The sequence below is a fragment of the Loxodonta africana genome, chromosome 17 (genome assembly GCF_030014295.1).
Source record: "Loxodonta africana isolate mLoxAfr1 chromosome 17, mLoxAfr1.hap2, whole genome shotgun sequence".
Taxonomy (NCBI): Eukaryota; Metazoa; Chordata; class Mammalia; order Proboscidea; family Elephantidae; genus Loxodonta; species Loxodonta africana.
Window position 1 is genome coordinate 7413318 of NC_087358.1, and position 12777 is coordinate 7426094.

Below are 12777 nucleotides of genomic sequence, written 5' to 3' on the forward strand. Positions count from 1 at the left end.
ATGGATTTAAAAACACATAGGTATTCAACATAAAGAAAGCCATTTCCCTATTTCATAGCAAGTTGTACGCAAGTTCATGGCACTTTAAGCTGTAAGTGCACTTTCCACGTTCGTACACCTAAATGTTCAGAGTCAGTAATGAAATCACTAGGAGCTCTCTATGCTGGGATGTGGACAGAGGGTGAGGCACAACGACAAAGACTAGGGTCTTGCCTATTTTTCTTACTTTCAAGAAGCAATTACGGTTTCCCTCGTAGCGTCTCAATTACCTAAATGAAACCTGGTTGAACTTGTCAGCTACTAGACACTAGTGTTCTTGAAGGCAGAACAGATTTGTCTGTGTGCCCTACTGTCCAGCATTCCATTCATCAGACACTGACCAACACCCAAGAAGCACAACTCCCCTCTCTCCTCTTAGCTCTTCTGGTTTTCTGTGCAACCGGCTGGGTATACTGCAGGCACTTCCTCTCCCACCACTGTGTTTACTTAAGACTCAGTCACCTGCGAAGCCCTGACAGTGAATCTGGCTTGTGTACACGCCACACACACACTCCCCACCTCTTATTAAAACAAAAACAGTAATTTTAAGTGTAAAACTAAAGCTTGTTCATTCCACAAATATGCACTGAGTGCTTTCCATATCCCAGGCATTCTATGCCCCACGCTGATACAAAGGTGAGCAAGACAGGCATAACCCTATCACCCTCCTTAGTGCTTACAGTGCTCTTATTCTCCCTCCACCAGTAGTCTGGTTAGTGTCCTAGCCTTTGACGTATACGCAAAGGTACATGCATATTTATATACCATTTTTCAAATAAAGCAAAAACGAAAACCATACAAGCTCTTTATATTCCACTCCATCCTATGTGCTCTCTCTACCTATCTCAGGTACGGGAAAAGATCATAGTGTGACCGTGTAAAGTAAAAATCCAATTCTACAATTATTGACTGAGCACCTGTTACAGCAGGCTTTGGGAATACCATTAAAGTTACGAGACATTTATGATGCTTATTGCAACACAGTGTTGTTAAGTGTCTACTATAGAGCCTCTGAAAATCAGGACGGTCTTAAAAAGGAGGTGAATTATGAGTAGGAACTAGCCAGGTGGGATGGGGAAAGGAGGGGAAGGGTGCTGTAAGCAAGGGTTCTTTGTCCACAGGCAGACAGAGGAGAACGCAGCATGTCCCACAAACCAAAGAAACATACAAGGCCCTTATTTATTTATACTATTGTACTTTAGGTGAAGGTTACACAACTAGTTTCTCATTAAACAATTATACACATATTGTTCTGTGACATTGGTTACCAACCCCACAACATGTCAACACTCTCCCCTTCTCGACCTTGGGTTCCCTATTACCAGTTTTCCAGTCACCTCTTGCCTTCTTGTCCTTTCCCCTGGGTTGGTGTGCCCTTTTAGTCTCGTTTTGTTTTATGCGCCTGTCTCATCTTTTTTTTTTTTTTGTCTCATCTTTGGCTGAAGGGTAAATCTCAGGAGTGACTCCATTACTGAGCTAAAAGGGTGTCTGGGAGCCATACTCTTGGGGTTTCTCCAGTCTCTGTCAGGCCAGTAGGTCTGGTCTTTTTCTGTGAGTTAGAATTTTGTTCTACATTTTTCTCCAACTCTGTCCAGGATCATAAGGTCCTTTGCCACATTCTGGAGACTGAAATTTATCCCAAAGGCAAAAAGGATTTTTTAAAGTACAGATGATGAGTCTGACTTTTCTAAATTCAATGGCTGATATTTGGAGCACAGTAACATGGTGCAGTGGCTATGGGGAAAGAAAAAAGTGGACAGATTTAAGAGATGCTCAGAAGATTAGAGGATTTCTGAAAAGAGATGGGAAGTAAGAGAAGGCGAGAATGCCAAGATGAGGCTTGGATTCCAGCTTGGGTGGAAGTGAAGATGGATGGTCACATTCCCTGAGACTGTTGCGTTTCTCTGTTTTTCTTCTGAGGGGAGGGAGGCCAAGTCGCATTCAATGGGCCAGGAGACACCCAGAGATGTCCAGTAATGGTTGGAGAAACGAACCTTGAATTCAGGAGAAAGATCTGGGACTCACAAGTGTATAAAGGAGAACCAAAGTCATGACTGTGGATACTGCTCAGGGAGACTGAGAAGATAAGAGGGCCTGAGACAGAACCTTGAAGAGCACTAAGTTTAAAAGACTCAGAGGACAAGGGACAGGTCTACAACAGACTGAGAAAAAAGGCGATGAGAAATAGCAGGAAAACCAGTGAAAAACCACTGACACCAAGGGTTGATATCATCCGGAAACTCCTTTTTTTAAAAAAAGTACACTTAACCTTGTGTTACCCGCAGCTCATAAATGCACCAAGGCAAACGGGCCACGGTGCTTTACCTGAGGGTCGTCGTCTTCCATATCGTTGAAGTCTGTCTGGGTCTTCAATAGTAACTGCATCACATCCGAGGCGTCCTGCATGAACTAGAAGAAAACATTCAGGAATATTTTTTTGCCAATATTACTAGTGTGTATCAGATAAGAGAGGCACTTATTGCTACTTATGTAATCATAAAACTTTCAAAAACAAAACAGAAAGCCATTATTTTTCCCACATGGGTCATAATCCTACAGAAAAAACTAACATACTGAAAACTTCTCATCTATATTGCAACAGATTTAACGTTCTTCTAGAAAAGCACTGGCTAGGTTCTCAGAGTCCCACAGAACAGTTTATAAGGGAAGTTAACACTGATGCCGGTCTGAGGGGAGACAAGACAGAGAAGTTCCATTTGTTAGGTCTGCAGGTGAGAGCAAACGAGTGGTGACACAGGAGCTTCTTCTGGGTTAACTTGGACAACTCTGAGATGCTGGCAGGGAAGAAAAAATGTACTGGCCACTGGTCCCCATAATTATTTTCTGAGGAGCTATATGAATATAGATTTGCCTCTTGGGACACACCTGATGCCTTCTAGATCAACAGAAAAAACTGGTAAGCTTCCAAACACACGGCTTAAATGAGTAAACATAAATACACGCCTCCCAAGAGACAGACTGCATGTGTGGTAGGGGAAGTGGGTTTTCCAAGAACATAACTGAGTTAAGGAGAAACTCAGTAAGGATAAAAATACGAAGGCAACAATGTATTTATGTATAAAATGGGAGTAATGTGAAAGGAGAGTAATGAACTGATGGATGAAAAACAAACAAAAAAAATCCAAATAACCGAAAAACCATTTATCTAAACGAAACATCATTTATCATATTCTCAATACCTCCACAGCCAAAGTACATACACACACAATACTACAAATCACTTACTTTTTCCTTCCCAACAGCCAGACCGATGAGGCTGATGCATTCAATAGTTTTTCCTCTCAGAAGTCTGAGTTCCTTTTGAACTGCATTCTCTACAATGTGTTTTAATGACGGCATAAACAGGTCATAGTAGGGAACAAATTTTTCTTCTGCAGTATCTGCAACTGATGCAATGGACGTCACGACTTGTTCCAAAACTAACTTGGTGCCTTTCTGAATCAACTAGAAGGAGAACACACACCGAATGAATTACTTAAATAAAAAAATGGCAAGAAATACCCTGCTCCGAAGCAAAGGTAAAACCTGCGGCAGTTGAACCTGCCACCGTCAGTACAATGATCGCCTCGGCACGAGCTATTCCCCTCACGTTCCTCAACGTTCTTCTGCGACAGCAAGCTGAGACGACCTCTCCGGAAGCAGAGACATAAAAATGATCCTCGTGAAACTGTTTGTGTGGGATTTTCTCTTTTAACAGTTGTCATTGTAGGGTGCCACAGAGTAGGTTCTGACTCACAGAGACCCTACGTACAACACAATGAAACATGACCCAGCTCTGTGCCATCCTCAAAACTGTTGCTGTGTTTAAGCCCACCGTTGCAGCCACTGTGTCAATCCACCTTATTGAGGGTCTTCCTCTCTTTCGCTGACCCTCTACTTTACCAAGCCTGATGTCCTTCGCCAGGGACTGGTCCCTCCTAATAATACGTCCAGGCAACATGATGTGAAGCCTCACCAGCCTCGTTTCTAAGGAGTGTTCTGGCTGTACTTCTTCCAGCATACCCTTTATTTCTGCTTTATCTCAAAGCACAGCTAGTTCTCAGTACAAACACTGACTTCTCCTAAATTTTTATATCCATCAAGCTTAATGCCTACTCTTCTTACCCATATTTTTTGTAATTTACTCCCACTACTTACTGTATACTCCGTGCTAGTAGCTGCCCTACTCTGTTGTGAAGAAAATTCCCTTGTTAGCCCCTTCCCCTAACTTCTTACCTTAGCCAGAGTCTGACTCTCCCCGCTAATGAACCTGTTACTCTTTCTTGCATCTATTTCTCCATTTGGTGAAACATATGAGATCACCATTTCTCCTGCACCAATGATCTGTCTACTGTGCTCGGACCTGGCTATAATTAACAGTTACTGGGTATTTGCAGCTGGGCCCATGCTATCACCTGGTCATATATATATATGTACGTATATACACACACACACACACGTTATTTTATAATTTTTTTGTCAATTGATATGAATACCTGGAGAAAACTTGATTTTCTTCATTTGTCCCATCAACCACACTCTCAGCAAAGGACTTCGCCTTGTATTATGAGTTCCATGACACCTCTAAGAAGTTATCTTATTCCCTATTTCTGCAACTCCACACATGCTCCACATTTAATGTCTTCACCTTGCCTGTGACCTGAGAAGAGCATCTTGTCCTCAGCTAGATCTTTAAGCCTACCTCGTCTTCATACATCTTTCGCTCACGTACTTTATCCTCCTCCCCACCCCATCTGAGCAACTCCTTTCAGGCTTTAAGCACCGCTCCCCACCCCACCCCGATTACTGAACCTCTGGGGGCAGGGAAGAAGACAGACACTCGCTGGACTCTGCAGCCCTCTACCCAAACCTACTTTTCGAGTCACTTTCTATCCACCTATTCCTGATTTAACCAGCCTACCCCTTCAATGTGGCTCCACTTTTTCTGTCTTCAGATAAACTCCTGCTTCCTTTACTACATTCTCACTGGGCTACCTGACACTGTGCACTCAACCTGTTTCAACTGCCTCTTTCTCTGGCTTTCGAGGCGCTGTAGTTTTTGAGTCTTCCTCCTTGTTCTCTGATCCATCCTTCAGTATTGGTACACCAGGGTTTACAAAAAAACCGTGCTCCTTCCCCATGGACAACTTGAGGATCACTGCTTTAGATGAGACACGGGCTCGTTCCTGCTTTTCTCTCCTACATCGTCTTTCTCACATGCTGCTGTACTAACATCACTCAGTTATTGTTCTCAGACAGCATCTCTTACTTAAACCATAACTATAAACTATCTCTACTTAGGTAGCCAACGCTTTAAAATTTTTACATATTTAAAGCAAAAAGGGTATCCTTTTCCCATCATCTGTTTCTGTCACCCAGGGTAGACGAAGGGTAAGCATTTTTCACTTCCTCCTCTTCCATCTTTTTAAATTCAAACCGGCAGAAAAAACAGCTGTTAATGTTTCCTATGAAATGTCTTCTAAAATCATCTCTTTCCCTCCATTGCCACTATTACCAAATTCCCTGGATGACGATCATGGCTGTCTTCCCTTAACTCTTTCTCGTTTTTTGTTTCTCTCTCACAATAATTTTCCTACAATCACATAATCATCATTTCTCAGACTGCCTAAGAACATAAAGTAATTCTAAATTTACATAAATCAGAGTTAAAAAAATTCATCTGCCTTATCTTGAAGACAATTCATACATTGATTTTGCCTTTGAGACTCTTTCCCAATTCCAGTATCAGCCCATGGTCTTGGCAGGCCTGAACTCCTCAGCGTGGGCTGGAATCCCCCCAGTCTGCCTCTTTCTGCTCTATATGGCCATGCTGAAGTCTTTCTCCAGGTCTTACTCATCATCAGATTAACCTATAAACACAGGGGCTTGCAAACACGAAGACTGTAAAATTTACCTCTTGAAGTTTAAGTACCATGATGGAATGCAGGTGTTTCACCAAATTGTCTAAATACGGGATGAGCAGCGACTTGGGGCAGTCTTCAGTAAAATTAATGAGGGCGGCTGCGGCGTGGGCCTGCACTCGCTGATTGCCTTGGTCGTCCATGGTCTGCAACAGAGCTGCAATCACCTGCAAAACGAAACCAAACACACAGAATTTGAAAGGCCTGCTCCTCATCTTACAAGTGTGATGTGTTTGAGGACTTGCTACTTGCCTTTTCATGGAATTTCTTCTGGAAACCAGGTGCAAAGTCTGTAGCCATCTGCCCCACAGCATTGCAGGCCGCATACCTCACTCTCGGATGCTGGAAGAAATTTCCTTCCGTGAGCAAAGCAACGTTCCCAGGTGCAACTATGGTGATAATTATGAGACACTTATTTCCTGGTACTTACAGGATCCTGAAGAAACAGCAAAACGAAATTTACTATCTCATTTAGAATTCCTTCCATTTGCTGGTGGCACCCTTCGCCAATGGCAGATAAGGCCATCAATCCTGCATGCCGATATTTCCAGTCAGCTAGAGAAAAAATTACACATAAAGGAACAGTAATTAGAAAACATAAACAAGGTAACCTATAAAAAGTTCTCCAAATTTGGAGAAGAAAAACAATCTGTTAGATGCAATTATTAACTAGAAAATAGATTCTACAAAGTGCCTGACTGGATTATCTCACTGTAACAGCTGAAGTGGTTATGTCACCAAGCACATCCCATCCAAAGGTTAAAAGGCAACGAAGAAGCCAAAAGCTTATCAAAGTTTATATCAAGCATTTATGTTTATAAATAATTCTTCCCAGCCTCGCCAAAATTTATTTATAAAGTATCTTATTAGTGCCCATAGAGTTTGCAATAGACAGGTACATATATTAAGAAATAGTTCCAACAAATAAGAGAAAAGGACAGAATTAACAAATATCATTGGTGAGTCAAGAAAACAAGACTCACCCCCCCTAAGAGTCACTATAAGGAATAAACATCTGGATTTTCTGTGTCACACACTGCTATATTTAGAGAATATGGATTTATTGATTTTCCTGGTTACATTTCCTATTTAAAAAAAAAAAAAGCCAAGGAGAAAAGATTTAACATCACAAATGAATACTGATGAACCTTACTAACATTCTAACGTTAATAAGGAGTCCTAGTGGTATGGTGGTAGTTTAAGAGCTTGGCTGCTAACTGAAAGGTCGGCAGTTCAAACTCAGCAGCCACTTGGTGGGAGAAAGCCCTAGTTCACCTGCTCCCATCAGATTACAGCCTGGAAACCCTAATGGGCAGTTCTACTCTGTCCTATAGGGTCGCTATGAGTCGGAATCAACTCAGTGGCAGTGGGTTTTGGTTTTTTGGAATGTTAATAATGGCTATTGACTTTTGAGTTAATGGAGTATTAGCTAAGCAATGTTTCTTCTACTGTTTCATATCCTATTCTAATTTATAACTTCCCTGCCTCTGATTTATGTATTTACTACACTAATTCCTCTAGGTTGCTTCAGGTTAAAAGGCAATGAGGAAGCCAAAAGCTTATATCAAACTTTTATAATGTTTATAAATAATTCTTCCCAGCTTCGCCAAAATTTATTTATAAAAAAGTCTTATAAGCTGACACAAATCTCTAACACTGGGTCATGTGCCGCGATGGTTCCTAGAGCAGAGCCAGCAGCCCAGGGCGACCCTGAGGTCCTCCGGGGGTTCACTAGATAAAACTATTCTTAATATTAAAATGTTGTTTGTTCTTTTCACTCTCATTCTCTGAGGGTACAGTGAAATTTTTCAGAGATTACATGTGTGAAATCCTCAGAGACTAAACGCAGAAGCAGATGAGAGGCCAGCTGTCTAAACCGGACATTAAAGGTATCTGTAAAAGTGCAACAAAAAAAGTCATTTTCTCACTCTTTTTTGGTTTTAGGAAATAGTTATTCTTCATAAAAGATGTTATTTCTGTTAATATGTAGTAGTTTATTATTGTTATTTTTAGGTTGTTGTTGTGTGCCATGGAGTCAATTCCTACTCACAGTGCCCCTAGAGGACAGAGTAGAACTGCCCCATAGAGTTTCCAAGGAGCGGCTGGTGGATTTAAACCACCCATCTTTTGTTTAGCAGCCAAGCTCTCAACCACTTCGCCACCAGGGCTCCATTTTTTAGATAAGCATTTTAAATATTTCCCAGTTTTAATTTCTAATATGACAAACATGAATAGATCAATAGATACAACCCACATGAACGAGAGCACTCTGGGATCCTCAGTAATTTTTCAGGGTATGAAGAGGTCCTGAGGGCACTGTTTGAGAACCGTTGATGCAGGGGATTAACTAAATTGTAGAAAACCTACATTAGACTTAATATTTCACTTCTGGGAGCACAAACCCATGTAAAGATGAGCTCTGCTATAACAGGGCCTGCCGCACAAAGAATTTCTAAAATATTTCTTAGTGTTAAGTATTAAAACATTTTGGTAAATGTTTCTAATTGGTTTCAATTACTCAATGTACCATTAAGCCAGTATTTCTCAACTAAGAAATCATGACCCTAGAAAAACCAATGTATCAAGAGCTGATGCAACTCCTTGCATATTGGACTTATTAAAGAAGAAATGCAATAGAAAAGTGTCCATATTTGGTTGAGAGAGAGAAAAAAAAAAACAACTCTCATATATTCCCAGTGGTGGAATTCCTGGAAATATGCTCAGTAGAATGTGATGATAACAGCGGGGGGTGGGGGTGTGGGGAGATTTGGAGATGGTTTTCCTCTGAACTTCAAAATACTTTTAAATTTAACATTTATTATTTTAAGAAAAACAAGTTTTTAATTTATTTATTTAATTAAGCAGGACAAATATAGATGTATGTTAAGTTTCTTAGAGTCACGGAACATTCGATGGGGCAAACACTAGTGAGTGTTTTGGGCAAAAAGATATTACTATAAAATTTCAACAAAGAAATATGCATCATTTACCATGGTTTAAGTATATTTCCCGTATTATCACCTACATCTTTTGATCCTAACACCAATTCTGGTTGTAGGGCAAGCATCATTTTCCTATTTTATGAGCCAGGAAACCAAGGTTTGGCTGAAAGTCATACATTTAACAACGACAAACCTTTACTGAGAGTTTATGGCCACCTATGAAAAGTCTTCTGCAACCCAGTTAGTACGCTGTAGCAGGCGCCTGAAATCCAATTCGATAACTACAAATCACAACCACACCTACAACAGTCTGTTTGAAAAGAGCAGTGTGAACCAATGGAGAAACACTGATAGCTGGGTGACCTTTGCAAACTTTCAATGTCTCTGGGCCTCACTTTCATGTTAAGAATGTAAGAGCTAGGTTTACTCTTTCCAGTAACTCCTACAGATCAAACAATCTGTTATGCTGAGAGTCTCTAACCCTTTGGAAAAAGACCTTCAAAAAGTTTAGGGGAAAAAATGAAAACTACTATTCAACATCCAGATATAAAATCTCATGATAGAAAAGGGATCACAGTTTTTGACCATGGCTTTTCAAGGATAGTAAATAAGAATCAAAAAGGGTAAGAAACTAGGAGAAATCACAAAAGAGTCAGGGTTCTCAATAATTCACTTTCCTTTGAAGCTGGTTGCCTGTTAAACCATTCTACCATTTTAAGATCCTGTACCAGTGGCTGGACCCTCAAGTCTTGTCTCTTAAATATCCACTCTGTAGATACAGTCACACGAGTAAGCCAGGATTTCTATAGAACAGTGTTTGCATCAGCGCTATCTGTAATCAACAACCATAAACATTTCATGGGGAGTTCCGAAAAGCTATGCAACTGTTGCAGAGGAGACAGACTGTACATGGCAGTACGGTACACTGTGGGGCAGAAACCGGGGACCAGTACGGTGTACCTGGAGATTCACACGCCAGTCTGCACGAATGCGGTCACAGAAGTCTCAAAAGAACGCTAACGATATTCACCTCTGAATACGAATTTTTGAAGGACTTCAGTTTATACACTACTCTATTTCAAGTTCTTCAAAATATCAAGATATTAACTTTGTAATTAAAAGACAAAAAAATAAAACACGCATTCAGCAGCAATTCTTGATACTGATAAAATTACCGCCACAAAGAGTGACGACTGCCCAAATATTAGAGAAATGTTGGCTGAAATACAGATGTGACTTCTGTTCTGAATCCTAGATTGAATTTCTTATTTTTTAAGAAATGCAAGATAATGGGCACAAAGAATGATTGTAGGAATCATATATGCTAATATTCAATAAACATTCAAATAACAAAGTCTTAAATTAAAATCTAAATATTTCTGGCCTATAAATTTTCCTCAGAATTTGTCATTTTTTTCTATACAGTGAAGCCAATCTCACGGAGGTAGAACGGAGCGACACTCGTCGCAGTCAGGATTTAGAAGGTCCTGTTCCCTGATTCCAGCATCTGAAAGACAAACAACTTACGGTTTTGCAGCATTTGCATAATGTGTTCCTTGATCATTGGTAGGACGAGCTTTCCACCAAGTCCACAAGCCATTCGGTCTAAAGCACTCTCGCCAGCAACTGCATTGCTAAACAAACAAAGTACTGTATTCAACATATTTGAAATGTGTAAGAAAGAAGCTAAACAGTACACAAACATACCAATAAACACGTTAGTACGCCAGGACTGAAAACAAGCGTAATTCAAGCAGTATTTCAAATGGGGTTTTGAAGTTCTGGGGGATGATTCACTCTAGTTTGAGGAGTCCTGTCCCTGCGCTTTATTTTTCAAGACCCCTGCACAGTTCCCTCCCCTGGTAAAAAATTATACTCAAAAATAGCTTCTGAAACTTTTGTGACTCAAAGGTATAAAGTGGAGTATTTAGGAGAGCCTCGTGTATCTCATTTCCCGGACATATACCCTTGAACCTCATTAATGAACAGATCATAGCGAACTGAGAGTATTATTTCCTGCTCTCACTGTCAGCTTATTCAAACATCTTGGAGGGGTGCAAGTTGCATTACCAAAAATATACAGAAGTAAAACTCAGTTCTAGTGTTTTTAATAAAAACGAAAAAAATCTGGGCACACTAGTATTTGCACACTTATTCTGGCCTGGAACAGCCAGCTTAGTGCGTCAGGTGCATAACCTTCAACGGTGTTCTGTGACAAGACTGAAGACATAGCTACAAATGATGTTTTGATTTAGAGCAGGTTCTTAACTGACTGATCAATTGATCCTGAAAATATATTTATGCCCTACTTACAGATAAAAAAATGTTATCTACCAGAAAAAAATCTCTTAGATTGTATATATTTAAATACTTTTTACAAGACAAACGAAAGGGCAGGCGGGAGCACATTACAGTAACTGAAACAGGGATAGGAAGCATGGCCCCTACCAGGTTATTTCCAGTGACTGCTTTCATACACAGGTAACCCCCGCTTTTCCAAAGTCCACTTGACATAACTTTGCTTTTGCGAAAGGCCTATGCTAGTACCTGTTTTCGCTAATAGCAAGAAATCCAAAGAGGATTTTCACTTTCATGAAAAAAGGCAAAAAGTGGAAATAGCGTTCAGTGTTTTGTGGCAAGCTGTTGGAGAGGCAGCACATACCATGAGGAGCGAAGAGTGGCATCCCAAAGCCCCTTGCCCGGGAACTACACTCAGCATCTCGGCACCAAGCCACCATCGCTTTAAACTGTGCTCGCGAGCATCTGGGCTTAATTTTGTGCATCTGTTAGCAGGATGTGTCCTAAGGTGTCAGAAAAGCCTAAGACAGCTCTTTAAGACTTTCATGTGCTCCTTGGTATGATGTGGTAGTTTATTTTTTGGGTCTGGGAACACTCAAAAAATTTTCCCACATAAATTATTGGTAACTCCTTCTTTACTTTATGCCATCTCAGCTTATGAAAGGTTTCATAGGAACATTGTACTTTTGGATAGTGGGGGAAACCTGTACTTCAAAACAGTATTAAGCGAGAAGTCAGTCATTTTTAACGATGTGATTAAGCCTTAAAAATGTTCCCCATATTCTGAAAGCCAAGTGACTTTAATTTTTACCTCTGTTAACCTATTATCTGTTACAGTAGTTTACACTAGCTCCCAGTCTTTCTCAAGCTGAAAGAACTGAAGGAAAAATTTCAGCCTCAAATTGCAATAGTGAAGGATTCTATGGGGAAAATATTAAACAATGCAGGAAGCATCAAAAGAAGATGGAAGGAATACACAGAGTCATTATACCAAAATGAATTAGTCGATGTTCAACCATTTCAAGAGGTGGCATATGATCAGGAACCGATGGTACTGAAGGAAGAAGTGCGAGCTGCTCTGGAGGCATTGGCAAAAAACAAGGTGCAAGGAATTGATGGAATATCAATTGAGATGTTTCAACAAACAGAGGGAGCGCTGGAGGTGCTCACTCGTCTATCCCAAGAAAAAGACAGCCCCCAAGAAAAGGTGATCCAACCAAATGTGGAAATTATCAAACAATATCGTTAATATCACACACCAGCAAAATTTTGCTGAAGATCATTCAAAAACAGCTGCAGCAGTATATTGACAGGGAACTACCAGAAATTCAGGCCTGTTTCAGGAGAGGACGTGGAACCAGGGGTATCATTGCTGATGTCAGATGGATCCTGGCAGAAAGCAGAGAATACCAGAAGGATGTTTACCTGTGTTCTATTGACTATGCAAAGGCATTAGTCTGTGTGGATCATAACAAATTATGGATAACATTGCGAAGAATGGGAATTCCAGAACACTTAATTGTGCTCATGAGGAACCTTTACACAGATGAAGAGGCAGTTGTTCGGACAGAACAAGG

At 40.5% G+C, this 12777-nt stretch overlaps 1 protein-coding gene across 1 annotated transcript in view; it reads right to left on the minus strand.

The window, feature by feature from the left end:
* The window catches only part of IPO5 (importin 5), a 52800-nt gene that overhangs the window by 13036 nt on the left and 26987 nt on the right, over positions 1-12777 (minus strand). Inside the window, exons 10-15 of the mRNA XM_064269976.1 lie at positions 10430-10536; positions 6391-6515; positions 6213-6302; positions 5954-6127; positions 3286-3504; positions 2365-2448 (exon numbers count right to left, since the gene is read on the minus strand). Coding sequence (XP_064126046.1) covers positions 2365-2448; positions 3286-3504; positions 5954-6127; positions 6213-6302; positions 6391-6515; positions 10430-10536 — 799 coding nt within the window. The remainder of the gene's footprint in view (positions 1-2364; positions 2449-3285; positions 3505-5953; positions 6128-6212; positions 6303-6390; positions 6516-10429; positions 10537-12777) is intronic.